Raw genomic sequence first — 18,883 nt, forward strand, 5'->3', positions numbered from 1 at the left:
GAAAGGGGGGGGGGAAATGCTAAGATGAGTAATGAGGTAGTCATGCAGCTGCCATTACTGACATACTGACATCAGAAGTTGTGATGGAAGTACATAATTGCGACATGTGTGATGACAGCAGGTCCCCATTTTGTCATCCTCATAATTTGTTACAGACACAGATGTCATAAATTGTAGTTATGGGGGACTTGATGTCCCTTGTCATTTGTCAAAACACAAGTTCTGCTGAGCGTGGCCCTTCCTGGAAAATTCTGACTTGTCTTGTGGACAACAGTTGCCTTGTGCAACCAATTTTGGTCACCATATCACAAAAAAGGGTGTTGAGACCTTGGAAAAAGTTCAGAGAAGAGTAACTATGATGATCCAAGGCCTGGAGACCAAAACATACGAAGAACGGCTGCAGGACTTGGGTCTGGCTAGTCCACAGGTCTGCAACCCGCGGCTCCGGAGCCACATGCGGCTCTTTCAGCAGTCTCCTGCAGCTCCCAGTCCTCTGACATGTGCAGGCCAAAAAAAAAAGTGGGACTAAAAAGGTTCAACCAATCAATTCAAATATGCACGGTAGGTGTATATCTCGCCTTGGCTCCACTCTTCAGTCAAACCCTGTTCTGCACATGCGCGCATGTACATGCATGTGCACACATTTTTTGCGGCTCCCAGGTTTTCCTTTTGTGAGGGAACCGGTTCTGAGTGGCTCTTTCACTGTTTCAGGTTGCTGATCCCTGGGCTAGTCTAAAGAAAAGGAGAAAGATTTCTGCTTATTTGAAAGATCATTCACAGGAAAGATATATTTCAGTTTGGAGGAGATGGATAGATTATATTCAGAACAAATATGGGACTAAAAAGTTCCATTTAGCTTATGAGTAGATTATGTGGTGAGACAGGAGGCAAATAAATTCAATAAAATAAAATAAAATGTGATGTAAGCGCAGTAATGCTTGCATAAAAATCAATTTTTAAAGTAAAATAAAATAAAATTTGGGCTGATGTAAGCACAGAACGATCGGTACTCCTTGACTTGATACTAATCAATAGGGAAGTTTAACTCAGAAATGAAGTTTCAGAAACATTGCAGAATGATGCAGTGCTGGAGGTCTTAGATTTTAAAGGAAACTAAAGCTACGCTTTAAGTAGTCAGATATGTCTCTTGGATTTTAAGTGGCTTTTAATGAACTAAGAGTAATGGTGAGCAGGATTCCCTGGCCAGAGAAGGAATTCTTGGGAAGATCAGGACCAATTGGGTATTGAAAGGGCAGGAGTGGGTAAATCCTAACAGCTGGGCATCAATCCGCCTGATGCCCAGCTGGTTGGCCTTCAGTCTGAACATCCAGGAAGATCATTCATTAATTCATTAATTCATTAATTCATTAATTCATTAATTCATTAATTCATTATTTCATTTTTTCTTCAACTATTTATTTATTTAATTTATTATTTATTTATTTATTTATTTATTTAATTAATTAATTTTTCACAGTTCCTTTAATATACCACAAACTAGCCAATAAAATATAAACATTTTTCAAGTATTTAACATTTGTTATATCAGTAATGCTGTAGGTATTATATGTCGCCATACATAAATACATTGATTTCCAGTGACTATAGCCATTAAACCGATGGCATTTTCATCACCCTCCAGGCACTGACTGTTATGACTTTCATGTTGTTGTGTTGTGTGTCTGAGGCCTAAAGTCTAGATGGATGGCTTGGAAGAGTGTGAGCCGGTGAGGAAAAATTAACCAGTGTTTCACCAGCTTGCCTTCAGACGTTGTGGGTGCTTCATCACTCAAGGTTTTTAAAAGGCTGGACTGTCACTTGTCTGAAATATAGGATCCCCTGCTTGAGCGGGGGGCTGGACTAGATGACCTCCAAGGTCCCTTCCAGCTCTATTCTGCTTCTGAGCCTGTCCCTCAGGTTGCTCACGGAGAGGGTCCAAACGGGGCTGGTGCCCACTGAGAGCAGAGCCCAGGTAATTGGGGCAGAGAGTGGAGTGGACACGCTGGATTCCAGGTGAGAATGAAGAATGAAGTAGTGAATGCTGCAGACTGGAGGAGGTGGGAGTGGTGACGGGACCAGGAAGCACAGGTATAGTTTGCTTCTCCTTCTAGGTGGCCTTTGTGTGGGCCAACCAGTTGGAGAAGCACTTGGGAGTCATCCCGAATTGCTTCTGGACAAGGCGTCATCCTTCCTGTTGACTCCCAGCTTGATTCAAGAAGGAAGTGGTCAATTTTCCACATCGGATGCAGCCGTCGGCCCTGGCAAAGTCCTGGATGAGATGCGCTTGAATATTAGTAGCTCGGGTTAGGGTTGAACTGTTGATTTGATCTCCGAGCTTGACGATGTGGCTGCAAACGTTTCGTCTCCATTCGGTGTGTGTGTGTGTGTGTGTGTGTGTGTGTGTGTGTGTGTGTGTGTGTGTGTGGCATCTTCAGTCCACTCAGACAGACGAGCATGATTCGAACTGGGAGTGGGAGGCAAAGTTTTACAGTGGTTCTCCTCCTATCTCCAGGGACATTCGCAGTCGGTGTTGGCAGGGGGGCAGAGGTCGACCGCGAGGTCTCTCATTTGTGGAGTTCCTCAGGGGTCTGTCCTCTCGCCTCTCCTGTTCAACATCTACATGAAACCGCTGGGTGAGATCATTCGTGGCTTTGGAGTTGGGTATCATCAGTACGCTGATGATACCCAACTTTTCCTTTCGACCCCAAACTACCCCAGTGATGCCCTCAACGTGATGTCCCGTTGCCTGGAGGCGGTTCGGGTCTGGATGGGGAGGAACAGACTTCAACTTAACCCCGACAAGACTGAGTGGCTTTGCATACCTTCATCCCGGGTTTATTCGGACATTCCACCTCTGGCTATGGGGGGTGAACTATTACCCCCCGTAGATAGGGCTCGCAACTTGGGAGTCCTCCTAGATTCACGGCTCACCTTGGAAGACCATATAGGAGCTGTGACTAGGGGGGCCTTCGCCCAGGTTTGCCTGGTGCGCCAGTTGCGGCCCTATCTTAGCCGGGATGATTTGTGCACGGTCACTCATGCGCTCGTGTCCTCTCGTCTGGACTACTGCAACGCTCTCTACATGGGGCTGCCCTTGAGGACCACCCGGAAGCTCCAACTGGTACAGAATGCAGCCGCGAGAGTTGTGTTGGGAGTCTCCCGATACTCCCACGTTACACCTCTGCTCTGTGAGCTGCATTGGTTGCCAGCTGTCTTCCGGGTGAGATTCAAGGTACTGGTAACGGTGTTTAAAGCCCTCCATGGCATGGGGCCGGAGTACCTTAGGGAACATCTGCTGCCGGCATCAAGCTCCCTGCGCCCTGTGCGTTCCCACAGAGAGGGCCTCCTCAGGGTGCCACCGATCAGAGAATGTCGATTGGTGGCCCCCAGGGGGAGATCCTTCTCTGTGGGCGCCCCGGAGCTGTGGAATCAGCTACCGGTAGAGCTTCGGATGGCGCCCGATCTTCGCTCCTTTCGTCGCGATCTCAAGACGTTTCTGTTTGTTCAAGCCGGCCTAGCCTGATGGGGATTGGTGGGTTTTTTTATTTTTGGTGTCTTAATTTTAATTTGGTGTTTTAGAATTTTATTCTAATTGTTTTAACTTGGGCAATCATTTAATCTCTTTTTAATGTTTGTATTTAGTATTTTATTCTGCCCTGTGAACCGCCCTGAGTCCTCAGGGAGAAGGGCGGTATACAAATATTATTAAATTAAATTAAATTAAATTAAATTAAATTAAAATTAAAGATATTCCCCCCACCCCTCCGCATGGAGACGAAATGTCTGCAGCCAAATAGCCAAGCTCGGAGATCAGCAGCCTCAAGTCCTGGATCCTTGAAGAATCGGGTGGGCTGCAGAGAAGGTGGCCCTGAAGTTCTCCTTGTGGGACAGGGCTCTGCAAGCTTGACCACTTGTAGACTTGTGGACTTCAGCTCCCAGAATTCCTCAGCCAGCTATGCAGACCCCTGTCCTAGGAGGCCTGGCCTGCTTTAGCTCCTCTGCACCAGTTGGGTTTCTGCTGGTAGTCAAAAGGATGCCTTTTCTTTTTATAACATATTATTAGTTTTCTTAGTTTATAATTCATAAGTGCTTAGTAAACAACGTGTTTTTACTTAACAATACATATTAAATTCCTAGTCTCTACCCTGTTTTTCCAGCCATTGATTAAACACATCCTATACTTGAAAATATTCTGTCTTCCTTTACTTTAAGTCTCTCTCTCTCTCTCTCTCTCTCTCTCTCTCTCATCTCTCTCGTCTATCTATCTATCTATCTATCTATCTATCTATCTATCTATCTATCTATCTATCTATCTATCTATCTACCTACCTACCTACCTACCTACCTACCTACCTACCTACCTACCTACCTACCTATCTATCTATCTATCTATCTATCTATCTATCTATCTATCTATCTATCTATCTATCTATCTACCTACCTACCTACCTACCTACCTACCTACCTACCTACCTACCTACCTACCTATCTATCTATCTATCTATCTATCTATCTATCTATCTATCTATCTATCTATCTATCTATCTACCTACCTACCTACCTACCTACCTACCTACCTACCTACCTATCTATCTATCTATCTATCTATCTATCTATCTATCTATCTATCTATCTATCTATCATCTATCTATCTATCATCTATCTGTCTGTCTGTCTGTCTGTCTGTCTGTCTGTCTACCTATCTCTTTTCCAAGGACTGCATCCTTGAGTAGGTAAGTCTATCCATTTCTGCACAGTCCAATATTTTCTTATTTTCCCTCCTTCAGATGGCATTTTCTTATTTTTCCAATACTGAGCAAATGCAATTCTTGCTGCTGTTAACATGTGTAACATTAAATATACACTTTCTTTATAAAGGGATGCCTTTCTGAGCGCCCCACCTCCCAGCCAGTTCCACACATGGTGCAGTGGCAGGATCGAAGTAGAGCCCCACTTGGCATAGGCCGGCACCCGCGGCCTCACCTCCAGCCCAGGTGGCTGCCCACGTGTGGGAGCCTCCCAGAGACACCTCCTCCTGCTCCTCCACCTTCGGGAAACCTGTCTGGGCAGGGCCGGCCTTGGGCTGGCTTAGTGGGGAATCCACGCAGCTGCTGGGAGAGGCTCCTGTCAGAGTGGCATCCAGGCAGCCCCACCTGTTGGGCTCTTTAAATCCCGCCTGGCTGGGCTCCGGGGCTCAGACGCAGCAGCTCCACTAGCACTATGAAGGCTCGGGGGCTCCTCCTAGCCCTGGCACTGCTTGCCCTGGGCACCCAGGGGGCTTCCTTGGCTGGCAAAGGGGACACAGGTGAGTGCTGAGGAGTGTCACGTCTCTGAACAGGTGTAGCCTCTTCTGGGATGGAAAAGGAAAAGTTGCTCTGGGGCTGCACACCCCTACACCCCTGTGTTAATGTGCACAGGTATGCCCCCCCAGTGCACTGCTTCCTAGCTGCATTTCTTTCAGCAGCCCGAAGTGTCTTGCTCTGTGGCTGGGCTTGTGGCGCTGGAAGTGATCTGAGGCCTGCAGTCTCAGATCCTGCCCTGGATCTTAGCTGCTGTGCCCAGAACTAGCTATGTGGTGAGCCCTTGTGGGTGTCCCCAGGCCCCCAAACTCCCTAGAGCTGGAGGGTCTCTGCTTTCCTTGCACAGATCCTGGAAGTCTTCTGGGATGGAAGAATCTGTCTTTTTCCGGAGACGGTCCTCAGGGTGGCACCAACGCATTAGGATGGCATTGAAAGCTTAGCCTGTGTCTGTGTAATTTTTTTGACTAAACCACAGTTCTTTCTCTTCACCCTGGACTGGAGTTGATTGTGGTGGGCACATATATATTTGTCTATGTTTGTGAACATTATTCATTCCAGCAATGCCAGAGGCTACTCAAGGATGCAGACCTTGGAAAAGATACAGACAGACATAGAAGATAGATGATAGATAGACAGATGAATAAATAGATATAGATAGACAGATGAATAGATAGATATAGCTATATAGATAGATGATAGATAGATGAAGATAGATAGATAGATAGATAGATAGATAGATGGATAGATAGATAGATGGATAGATAGATAATAGATGATAGATGATAAATGATGGATTTTATTTATTTATTTATTTATTTTATTAGACTTATATACCGCCCTTCTCCCACAGGCCTCAGGGCGGTTCACAAGGTTTTTTTAAAAACAATACAAGAAGTTACAAAAATTAAAAACAATTAAAATGATTACACTAACCTTGAACTAAAAACCCCAATTACAACTAAAATACAATTAAAACCCCAGTTAATACTCTCAGTCCAGGCCAGAGAGCTCGAAGAGCCAGGTCTTCAGGTCCTGGCGGAATGAACGGAGGTCGGGGGCAGTCCTAAGCTCCACGGGCAGCTGGTTCCAAAGGGCAGGCGCCCCCACTGAGAAGGCCCTCCCCCTGGGTGTTACCCGCCAGCAATCTTTTACCGGCGGCACCCTGAGAAGACCCTCCCTGTGGGAGCGCACGGGACGAAGGGAACTTGATGCCGGCAGCAGGTGTTCCCTCAGATATCCCGGACCCAAGCCATTAAGGGCTTTATAGGTCATCACCAGCACCTTGAATCTTGGATGATAAACAGATGATAGATAGAATAGATAGAGATAGATAAATAGATAGATGAATAGATGAGTAGACAGATAGATGAATAGATAGATGAATCCATCAATATCTATCTATCTATCTATCTATCTATCTATCTATCTATCTATCTATCTATCTATCTATCTATCTATCTATCTATCTACCTATCTTTATACAATATATTTAGAAACTGCCCATCTTCTCAGTGGTGGGATTCAGCCGGTTTGCACCAGTTCAGCAGAATCGGTAGCTAATTTTTTGTTGCCCAGGCCCAGAGTGGACTTCCAGAAGTGGCATCCACACAGAGAACCGGTTCTTCACCTATTTGAATCCCAACACTGCACCTTCTTCGTAGATGGATGGTGTGGAATTCTGACCTTCTTCTGGGGTTCAAGAGTGGGAGGTTCCCCTTGCTTCCCTTTCCTTCTTTATTCTTTCCTAACAGCCCTATGAATTAGCTTAAAATCCCCAAGACCCTCTCTAGAGATCCCAGGAGCTTTCACCCAAATATTCAACTGCCCATATCAAAAATTAGGGCAGGGTCCCTATTCAGTCATCGGTGTAGGTGGTAGCAATTGCTAAAACCTTGGTGAGACATCATCCATTTATCCATCCATCCATCCATCCATCCATCCATCCATCCATCCATCCACCAATTGATCAATCAATCCATAAATCTACCAGTCCATCAATTCATCAGTCCATCAATTCATCAACCCATCGGTCCATGAGACCACCAATCCATCCATCAGTCAATCAATTCCTGCTCAGCTGACTGCTGGATGGGCTGGATCTGTCCTCTCATTGTCTAGAGGAGTTGGAAAAAGCTACGTAGATGAACGGGGAGGATTCTTGGACAAAACAGTTTCAAAGTAGAATTAACCCCCCAGAGTCTCTTCTCCAAAAATGGAGCCCCCCCCAACCTCCTCCTTGTTCTCTCCCTGGGCTTCACTTCTCCTCCGTGCTTTGCAGCCAAGGACGGCTACTGCTACAACCTGCCTCCCTTGGGAGACGTCTTTGACACCCAGGATTGCACCGCCTGCCAGAAGAACGCGTCCTGCTCCACCTGTGCCAAGGATGACCATTGCCCAGGCACCCAGAAGTGCTGCCCAGGAGACTGTGGCTACGTCTGCGAGGAAGCCATTATGGGTGAGATGCCCTCTCAACCTGCTGTTCGCCTGTCTTTTTCCTGTCCAGAAAAAGGAGTGGGAGGGTGGTCTCAGAAGCCCCCTCCCAAGCCTCTGTTGCTTTTAAGACCTCCCAGTCAGGTCATGGTTTGAGAACTCTTCCTTGGTTCACATTCAGTTTGGGTAGAATAAATCGAGGGGTCCTGGGTGCTCTCTGGGCTGGGTGGCTTTCTGGCAGATGTTTCACGACCCAACTAGGAAACATCATCAGGGTGAGAAGTGGGGAGGAGGAGGAGGAGGACGGTGGGTTCCTTGGTGTTCTCTGAGCTGGGTGGTTTTCTGTCAGACGTTTCATGACCCAACTAGATAACATCATCAGTGCTAGAAGGGAGGGGGCTTTGCAGAGAGGAGGAGGAGGAGGAGGAAGAGGATAACGACTATGGTGCTCTCTGGGCTGGGTGGTTTCTGGCAGATGTTTCATGACCCAATTAGGAAACATCATCAGTGTTAGAAGGGAGTGGGGTTTGTGGAGGGCAGGAGGAGGAGGAGGAGGAGGAGGAGAAGGAGGACAACGACTGTGGAGTCCTTGTTGCTTTCTGAGCTTGGTGGTTTTGTGGCAGACGTTTCATGACCCAACTAGGGAACGTCATCAGTGCTGGTAAAGAGTGGGCTTTGCTTTCAGTTTATATTCCAGCCTCTTGCCCTGGGGTGGTCTTAGAGGTTCTTCAGTCGAGCTGTTTACTATTTCTTGATTGAGGTATACCTTACTTGATTGTTGGTCTGATGTTCACTTTGGAGTTAATCTCTGCTCATCTGGGTGCTGATGGCTGGTGGGGAAGAAACAGGCTTTCCTTGGTTCAGGAAGTGTCCTCAGTCCCTCCTGTTTGGAAGAGGCCTCAGAGGCCCCACGGTCTGGCTGTCCTCAGCAGAGCCAAACCGGGCCAGATGTCTTGGTCGAGCAGGGTGGGGTGGGCTGCAGCTCCCAAGATGGACTTCCTGCTTCCAGCAAGTTGCAGGTATGAAACTGGGTGGCCCCAGGGGGACAAAAAAACCAGTCTCCAGCTCCAATCCTGTCGGCCTCCAGGGATCAGCAAGAAGCGAGGGACCACAGCTCAGCAGAGACGGCACCAGGGGGGCAGGAGGGATTCCTGGCTGGGTGCCAGATCTCCTTTGTGGAGCATCACGATGGCTGCATTTTGCCCACGGGGGGCAGTTCTTGTGGGCTGAGCCTGGCCCAACCGAAGCCGAAGCAGAAATGAACGGGGCAGAGTGGGGGGGCCTATGGGTGGTCCTTGCGAGCTTACGGAGTTCGTTTCGGGATGGTTCAAAGTTATAAAGCACCACTGAAAAACTGACTTATGACCAGTTGCACACTTACAGCTGTTGCAGCATCCCCACAGGGAAACCTCTGATTACTCTACTCTGGGTTGAGGGGGGGGCTTGTGGGGGGGGGCTGTCCCAGAGGTGCTTTTGCAAAAGGCAACTAGACTTTTTCCTTGGAAGCATTTCGCTTCTCATCCAAGCAGCTTCTCCTGTGAATTCAGAAGTTAGAACGGCAGAAGCCTCTTAACAGAACAAGAGAATAGGAAGGTCTCCTCCTCGGGGGTCCTCTAATCCAATCCCCCCTTGCCCCCCCCCAAGCAGGAGACCCGATACCATTCCCATCAAGTGGCGGTCCAGTCTCTTTTTAAAAGCCTCCAGATTCTTGGATGAGAAGCAAAAGCTTTTCAAGGGGGGGGGAACTCAAGAAAGTCCAGGTGACTTTTGAAAAAGCCCCTCTGGGACCCCCCCCCACCAGCTGCAGGGGCAGCTATGCCCAGTGCCTGCTCCCCTGCAGAAACCCAGCTCCTTTACAAGGCTTGCATGGCAACTTCCTTGCCTGCCTCAGGCTGAAGGGGGAGTGTGGAGGGAGGGGGGAGGATTTGGCTCTGGGAGGGGGGTTAAGAGTGCTGATACCTGCCCTCCCCCCCATACTTCTGTATTGCACACCTGGCATTTCCTCCAGTTTCTGGGATTAGTGCTGCAAGGGAAGCTCCCTGATGCGTCATCGTGGCCAAGGCGGGGCCGGGTGGCTGTTGACCAAGCTGGGGCAGGCGGCCAGGGCGGCATTCCTGGAGGTTGCATTCGTTCCAGCCTCCCCGCTTCGCCTCATGGAGCTGCCCAGCCTGCTTGGCTCCTTGACTTTGCTTGGACGGCTGTGGAGATTTCTTTATCCCTCACTTGCTCCTTCCTCCGCTCCTTCCTCTTTCCCTCTCAGCTTTCTGAGAGTCTAGAGAAAAAAAGGACTAGGGGCGACCTGAGAGCAGTATTTCATTATTTGAGGGGGCTGCCACAAAGAGGACGGAGTCCACCTCTTCTCCAAAGCTCCTGAAGGCAGGACAAGAAACAATGGCTGGAAACTGACCAAAGAGAGAAGCAACCTGGAACTAAGGAGAAACTTCCTGACAGTGAGGACAATTAACCAGTGGAACGGCTTGCCTCTGGAAATTGTGGGTGCTCCATCACTGGAGGTTTTTAAGAAGAGGTTGGACAGCCATTTGTCTGGAATGGTATGGGGTCTCCACCATTGGAGGTGGGACTAGAAGACCTCCAGGTCCCTTCCAGTTCTATTCGGATAGATAGATAGATAGATAGATAGATAGATAGATAGATAGATAGATAGATAGATAGATAGATAGATAGACAGACAGACAGACAGACAGACAGACAGACAGACAGATAGATGAATAATGATAGATACATGAATAGAAGATAGATAGATGATAGATAGATAGATGAATAGAAGATAGGCAGATGAATAGTCAATAGATAGATAGATAGATAGATAGATAGATAGATAGATAGATAGATAGATAGATAGATGAGTAGATGATAGATAGATAGATAGATTAGATAGATAGATAGGTAGGTAGGTAGGTAGGTAGGTAGATAGATAGATAGATTAATAGATAGATAGATAGATAGACAGACAGACAGACAGACAGACAGACAGACAGACAGACAGACAGACAGACAGACAGATAGATAGATAGATAGATAGATAGATAGATAGATAGATAGATAGGATGAACGGTTGCAGGGATTAAGTATGGCCAGTCTAGAGAAAAGAAAGACAGATGTGTAGTGGAATGTAGTCTGGATTCCCAGGCAGGAGAGGCTGCATTCCAGAAAGCAAAGAGACAGCAGATAGTTTGGTTGGGAGGAAGAGAGTTAAGACAGCTCTTCCCTAGAGATGCTCAGAGTATTATCTATAATATGCATATAGTTCCTTTAGTATGGCAAGAGTCTGTCTACAAGTGGGGAACCATAAAGGAAATTACTTGGAAGTAACTAGATGTATATTTATGGAGATTCTCAGTCATCCAGGTCACAGTTGTCCCAAAGGTGCTTTTTCAAGAGGCCACTGGACTTTCTTGTTTTTCTTTGAAGATGTTTCTATGAAGCTTCTTCACTCTGACTGGATGGTGGGAAATGGAAGTATTTATACTCCTTGCAGACAGCTGGTCATTTGCATTCTTTTAGAGGGTCATTGAGGCCACTTGGAGGTTTACCTGTGTCCTCAGGGTCACCTGAGTACTGCAGATGTGTGTGCAGCCTTCTTGGCTGCAGGATTTTTTCGGTCCCGCATCCATTCATTGTTGCCCACCATCCAGTCAGAACCTGAGGAAGCTTCTTGGATGAGAAGCGAAACGCCTTCAAAGAAAAACAAGAAAGTCCAGTTGCCTCGTTGAAAAGCATATTTGAGATAACTCACCAAACCTTCTCCTGCAAAAGATCTTCCCCCTCCTTTCTGAGAAGGTGGATGTCATGCATTTTTCCTCCTTCCTTTGGTTGTATTATTATTATTATTATTATTATTATTATTATTATTATTATTATTATTATTATTATTATTATTATTATTATTGTTGTTGTTGTTGTTGTTGTTGTTATTTGTTATTATTATTATTATTATTATTATTATTATTATTATTATTATTATTATTATTATTATTAAACTTTTATTCATAAAACATGAAACCCAGTCAACTGAACACTCAAATTGACTGGCGCTGATGGTTGACACGGGTTGCTGCCAGCATCCTAGGGATCAACCAGGTATCTCCTTAAAATGTAAGATGTTTCAAGTAGCGCAGTTTTTTGTAGCTTTGCTGGAGTTATTGCAGGAAGCTGCATCATCATCATCATCATCATCATCATCATCATCATATTATTATTATTATTATTACTATTATTATTATTATTATTATTATTATTATTATTATTATTATTATTATTATTATTATTTGCACAATCAGCCAGATGTTCAGACTGGATTTGGCATTTTTGTCTGCCTATCGAGTCCTTACCAAGGACCTGGGATAGGCAGATGTGGATGTTTGATGGCATTATAGATATCGTTGCAGGATGGAAGCAGTTCCTAGTAAGGCCACCTTTTACAATTGACTAATGGGGCATTGACAAATTCGCCATTAGTCAATTGCAAAAGGCGGCCTTATTAGGAACTGCTTCCATCCTGCAATGATATGTATAATACTATCAAACATCCACATCTGCCTATCCTAGGTTGTTGTTGTTGTTATTATTTTGTTCCTTTGCACGTACACTGAGAGCTTCTGCGCTGGAGACATATTCCTTGTGTGTCTAATCATACTTGGCCAAATAAAGTATTCAATTCAATTCAATTCGATGACCACAGGTAGAGGCTTTGGCCCCAAGATGGCGCCACCTACAGCAACCTCAGTGAAATGCTCTCGAGTCTTCCGGTATTTGATGTTCTTTTGTGTTTTTTGTAACTCACTGCAGAATATACATACATAAAAAAACGAGCTTCTAAATATCAGGGGACTTTCCAGGAATATTTCTCCTCCTAGAGGGCTTCTAGAGATGATTTTCCTTTGTCTCCTGTCTCACCTTGTGTCTCTCTGGCTGTTGCAGATGTTTGCCAGCTGCCCTCCGTCTGTGGCATCTGTAAGGCGATGTTCCCACGCTTCTTCTTCAATGTTACCACTCAAAAATGTGAGCAATTCGTCTATGGTGGCTGCGGTGGCAACAAGAACAATTTTGAATCTGAAAATCAGTGCCTCAAAACGTGTCGGTCGACCAAGGGTGAGTACTAACCTCTCGCCAGCTGAAAGCAAATATTAGGAGGCTCCCAAAGGTAGACAGTTGAAGGCCCTTCTCTTGGGCCTAGCAGGACACCACTGATGGTCCTCCAGATCTTCTTTGGAGCTACACGGCTCTTCCTTTTGAGGCCACCTCCCAGTTGGTGATGATATGGATGATTTGAAATACTTTCAACTTCTGGAAGATGGCCATCAATCAAGTCCTGCTCATCATGGCACCAAATTGGTCTGCTAACCATTTTGACTCGTTCCTAGCCCACGGCTCAAAACAGAATGACAGAGTCGGAAGGGACCGTCAAGGTCTTCTAGTCCCACCCACTGCTCAAACGGGAGACCCTAACCCATTTCAGCCGTCTCTTCTTGAAAATCTAGCATGGTGAAGCACTCACCACTTCTAAAGGCAACCCATTCCATTGATTAACTGTTCTCTCTCTAGAAATTTCTTAGTTCTAAGGTTGAATCTCTCCTTGATTAGTTTCCATCCATGGCTTCTTGTCCTGCCCTCAGGTGGACCTCCCTCTTCTCTGTGACAGCCCCTCAAATATTGAAAATACTGTACCCCTGGTTCTTTGCTTCTTTCCACATTCAAAGTAGTGTTGTCCATCGCTGAACTCAATTTTTTGCTGTAGATCAGGGCTCTTCAAACTTGGCCCTTTTATGACTTGTGGACTTCAACTCCCAGAATTCTCCAGCCACAAGTCATAAAAGGGCCAGGTATGAAGACCCCTGCTGTAGATGCTGCTTAGTCATTCATTGATCTTGCTAGGATCTGCTCTCCTGGGTCATTCTAGTTTGGGGAGACTGGACACTGTTTCCAAGAAACCTCTGCCTGCATAATGTCTGACCGGTGCTTTCTGAAGGGTTGGTCAGGTTTTACACGAGGTCCTTATAAACGGGTCTTTAGAGCTTTGTGGAAGATCACCAGGCTTATTTTTGAAAACAGGACCAGCAATCTTTCTCTCTGTTTGCCTGAGAAGGTTGCTGCTCTTCTGCCTCCAAGGACTTCCATGCACTTGTGGGTTTTGACCCACACAACCTTTACCACCCCCAAGGCCTGCAACTCATTGGTCAGAGTGGGTATACATGCTGGGCATAAGATCTCAAGGCAACCTGGGTCCGGGATATCTGAGGGAACACCTGCTGCCGGCATCAAACGCCCTTCGCCCAGTGCGCTCCCACATGGAGGGTCTGCTCAGGGTTCCGCCGGTGAGAGATTGCCGGCGGGTGACACCCAGGGATAGGGCCTTCTCGGTGGGAGCGCCTGCCCTCTGGAACCAGCTGCCGGTGGAGCTGAGAACTGCCCCCGACCTCTGATCATTCCGCTGGGGCCTGAAGACCTGGCTCTTCGAGCTCTCGGGCCCAGACTGAGGAGAAATTTTTAATTTGGGGTTCTTTTTAATTGAGTACAGGGTCAATTTAATATTTTTTAATTTGGTTCTTAATTTTTGTATTTTGTATTTTTAATTCCCTGTAAACCGCCCTGAGTCCTCAGGGAATAGGGCGGTATATAAATATAACCTAATAATAATAATAATAATAACCTTTTCAAAGTCTGCATCCTCTTAGTTGAGCAAGTTGGTTCTGAGTAATGATTTGCACCTGCTCAGTCCACATGAAAATGGACTGGGGTGACATGACAGCGGTCTTTCAATATTTGAGGGGCTTCCTCAAAGAAGAGGAGGGCCAAGCTCTTCTCCAAAGCCCCTGAAGTCTGGACAAGAAGCAACAGATGGAAACTAATCAAGGAGAGAAGCAACTTGGAACTAAGGAGTGAGAACAATTAACCAGTGGAATGAGTGGCCTCCAGAAGTTGTAGGTGCTCCAACACTGGAGGTTTTCAAGAAGAGATTGGATAACCATCTGTCTGAAGTGATGTAGAGTCGCCTGCTTGGACTGGGGGGGTTGGACTATAAGCCCTCCAAGATCTCTTCCAGCTCTGTTATTCTGTTACTCTGCGTACCACAAGCAATGCCTGGTGGGAAAGTTAACAGAACCGGGCCCCTTCCTTGACCCACCCTCCATTGAAAGAGGAAGGTGACCATCAGTGGGCAGCAGATAAGGCCTTCATCCAAGGCTTAGCGCAGTTTGTGCCAGTCTCTTCTCTTGTGGCTTGACTGGTGGGAGATCACGAAGACAGCTGTGGCCAAGGTGGTCAACACTTGTCTGGTTGAGTGAGTTACATCACGCCAGGCAGGGCTTCCTGGTTGGGTGGCTTGTCCTGGGACAGACTATCCGGTAGCCCTTTCATGCTGAGGGGCCGTGGGGCAGCTGGGGAGGCCTGCCCCCCCTTGCAATTTGCCCCTGGATTGTCCATCCAAGGACACTCTGTTGACACAGATCTTGTTTTATTTTCACCAGGGGTGTTCAACCTGGACAACTTTAAGACCTTTGCTGGCTGGGGAATTCTGGGAATTGAAGTCCACAGGTCTTAAAGTTGCCTAGGTTAGAGACCCCCTGATTTAGGGCCAATATTCCTTTTGGAGATTGGACACAAGACTGAAGTCCACAAGTTTTAAAGTTGTCAGGATTGGACACCTCTGTTTCACAGTTTTCGCCCAGTGGGCATCTCCCCTGCTATTTTAAACCTAGGATGCAACGTTCCTGTGTTTCTTGATGACTTTGTTGCCAATATCCAGGATAGTCGCTGTTGCCTCCATACTCTGACCCGCCCTCTTTCCATTTCCAGGGACCGTCTAACCGTCGGCCGGAACAGAGATGGCAAAAATCACCACAGTGGACTCCCGGCTCATCTGCTTTCCTGGACCCCTGACTCTGCCGCCGAGATAGGACAAGGACGACGCCTCTGAGTGACTGAAGACACCTTGCTTGTTTCCCCCTCCCCCCAATGCCCCTCCATACCGTCCGCTTTGTGTGTCTGTGCAGTTGCCGCCAAAGGACACTTTCTCCCACTCCCTGGGCTGGACCCGGTTGGCGTGTCCCTCCCCTTAAAGAGGTTCATGTCCCTTTACATGCGTGTTAAGGAAGGGTGGTCCTCTGTCTCCCCCCCAGATTAGATGGGGGGACTGCCAGTCCTGGGAAGCCTGGCCAGAGGGGGCTCCTTCTCACTGCCTCTCCACTTGACCACAGGAAAGTTCTCGCTTACCGGGCAGTGGGGTCTCAAGAGAAAGGCGGACAGAGGGGGCCCCAAGCACAGGGGGGGCCTTGGCCCTTGGGGACCCAACTTGGCTGCAGCAGGGCCAAAGCTTCCACCTTCAGAGGTGGGGGGGCAGCCTTGAGTCAGCCCAGGCACAAAATGGCCCCATCTTGATTCAGGAAGCCCCAATTCTGGGGAAAGAGGAAGGGGAAGTCAGGCAGGCCATGGCTGAAGGGGGGCTGGAAGCCGGAGACCCTCCTGGACCCTCACTGCTCAATCTTTCCCAACCCAAAGTGCCTTACAGGGTGGTATGTGTGTTTGTGTGTGTGTGTGTGTGTGTGTGTGTTTCTGCATGCGTGCCATCCTGGGGGAGAGTTGGGATAGAAGGCTGATCAATGAATGAATGAATGAATGAATGAATGAATGAATGAATGAATGAATGAATGAATCAATCAATCAATCAATCAATCAATCAATCAATCAATCCAAACCCCAAACTGTTCACTATAGGGCTCTTCTGGTACATAATGAAAGACAACATTAAAGACACTGAAACTCCAACCAACGGTGTTAACCTGGGTGTGTGAGAGTTTGTTTCGTGTTTGGTCAGTTGATGGGCAGCTGGCAAGGAGGAGCCAAAGGGAGCAGCGTCCAGCAGCCCACCAGGAGTGGCACGAGCAGTGGGCAAGGAGGAGGTGGGGGGATAAGGAAGGAGGAGGAGGAGGAAGGGAGGAAGGAGGAAGGAAAAGAAATAATAGCATAACAGAGCTGGAAGGGAACCTGGAGGTCTTCTAGTCCAACCCCAAGCTCAAGCAGGAGACCCTATACCCATGGTGGCAAACCTACTACGATAGAAAAATCTGGGTTAGACAGCATCACCACCAGATGGATTCGTAGCTGGCTGACAGGCCGTACTCAGCGTGGGGTCCTCAGTGGAACCGCATCTACATGGAGGGAAGTGTGTAGTGGGGTGCCCCAGGGCTCAGTTCTGGGCCCAGTGCTCTTCAACATCTTCATTAATGATTTGGATGAGGGGATAGATGGGGAACTCATCAAATTTGCAGACGACACCAAGCTGGCAGGAATAGCCAATACTCCAGAAGACAGGCTTAAAATATAGGAGGATCTGGACAGACTCGAATACTGGGCGCTATCTAACAAAATGAAATTCAGTGGTGAAAAAAGTAAGGTTCTACATTTACGCAGGAAAAATCAAATGCATAGGTATAGTATAGGTGATACCTTGCTCAATAGTAGTAACTGTGAGAGAGATCGCGGAGTCTTAGTAGACAATCACTTCAATATGAGCCAGCAGTGTGCTGCAGCTGCCACAAAAGCCAACACAGTGCTAGGCTGCATTAACAGAGGGATAGAATCAAGATCAAGTGAAGTACTAATACCACTTTACAATGCTTTGGTAAGGCCACACCTGGAATGCTGCATCCAGTTTTGGTCACCACGATGTAAAAAAGATGTCGAGACTCTAGAAAGGGTACAGAGAAGTGCAACAAAGATGATTAGGGGGCTGGAGGCTAAAACATATAGGGAACGGTTGCTGGAATTGGGTATGTGCAGTTTAATGAAGAGAAGGGTGAGGGGTGACATGATAGCAGTGTTCCAATGTCTCAGGGGCTGCCCCAAAGAAGAGGGAGCCAAGTTATTCTCCAAAGCACCCAAAGGCAGGACAAGAAGCAACGGATGGAAACTAATCAAGGAGAGAAGCAACCTGGATCTAAGGAGAAACTTCCTGACAGTGAAAACAACTAACCAGTGGAACTCCTTGCCTCCAGAAACTGTGAATGCTCCCAACACTGGAGGTTTTTAAGAAGAGACTGGACAGCCATTTGCCTGAAATGGTATAGGGTTTCCTGCCTGAGCAGGGGGTTGGACTAGATGACCTCCAAGGTCCCTCCCAACTTTATATGATGATGATGATGATGATGATGATGATGATGATGATGATGATGATGATGATGATGATGATGGCACGCGTGCCACAGGTGGCATGCAGAGCCCTCTCTGTGGGCACATGCTCCGTCATCCCAGTCCTAGGCCTTTAGTTGGGTTTTATAAAACCTTTTTGCTTTAGGCCTCCGCTGCTGTGTGCAAAAATCAAACAAACACAAAAACTGGCTCAATCAATCAATCAATCAATCAATTTCAACCTGAATAAAAGAGATCTCGCAAAGTTGGAATTGATTGATTGAACTTTTTAGTCCCACCCAGTCTGCCATTACCATCGCAGCCATGCCCACCCAATGGGCCACACCCACTCAATGGGCCACGCCCACCCATTGGGCCACGCCCACCCAGCTCCTGACGATACATAAGTGGGTTTTGGGTTGCAGTTTGGGCACTCGGTCTCTGAAAGGTTCGCCATCACTGCCCTGTACCATTCCAGACAAGCGGTTGTCCAGTCTCCTCTTGAAGACCTACAGTGATGAAGCAACCACAACCTCTGGGGGCAACGTCTGTTCCAGTGGTTGATTGGAGGGGAGGGGGGAGGAGGGAGGCAGAAGAGGGGAGGGAGGAGGAGAAAAAAGGAAGAGGAATGGGGAAGGAGGAGGAGAACATGACATGATAGCAGTCTTCCAATATTTGAGGGGCTGTCACAGAGAAGGGGGGGGTCCAAAGCGCCCAAGGGCAGGAGAAGAAGCAACGGATGGAAACTGACCAAGGAGAGAAGCAACCTAGAACTAAGGAGAAACTTCCTGACAGTGAGGACAATTAACCAGTGGAACTGCTTGCCTCCAGAGGTTGTGGGTGCTCCAAACACTGGAGGTTTTTAAGACAATATTGGACAGCCAATTGTCTGAAATGGTATAGAGTCTCCTGCTTGAGTTGGACTAGAAGACCTCCAAGGTCCCTTCTAACTCTTTCTGTAATTCTCACAATTGTCTGGGTTTCATTTTACTTATTCTTGCGCAACT

General features: G+C 47.2%; 1 protein-coding gene across 1 annotated transcript; it reads left to right on the top strand.

Annotated features, from left to right (window-relative positions):
* Positions 1–5,074: 5,074 nt before the first annotated feature.
* Positions 5,075–16,513, top strand: LOC310639005 (eppin-like). Its single transcript, XM_083360368.1, has 4 exons — positions 5,075–5,305; positions 7,579–7,755; positions 12,672–12,842; positions 15,546–16,513. The coding sequence occupies exons 1-4, from the start codon at positions 5,221–5,223 to the stop codon at positions 15,554–15,556; spliced, it is 444 nt and encodes a 147-aa protein (XP_083216494.1). The 5' UTR covers positions 5,075–5,220; the 3' UTR covers positions 15,557–16,513.
* The last annotated feature ends 2,370 nt before the right edge of the window (positions 16,514–18,883 follow it).

Source organism: Vipera ursinii (assembly GCF_947247035.1).
Source record: "Vipera ursinii genome assembly, chromosome: 3".
Lineage (NCBI taxonomy): Eukaryota > Metazoa > Chordata > Lepidosauria > Squamata > Viperidae > Vipera > Vipera ursinii.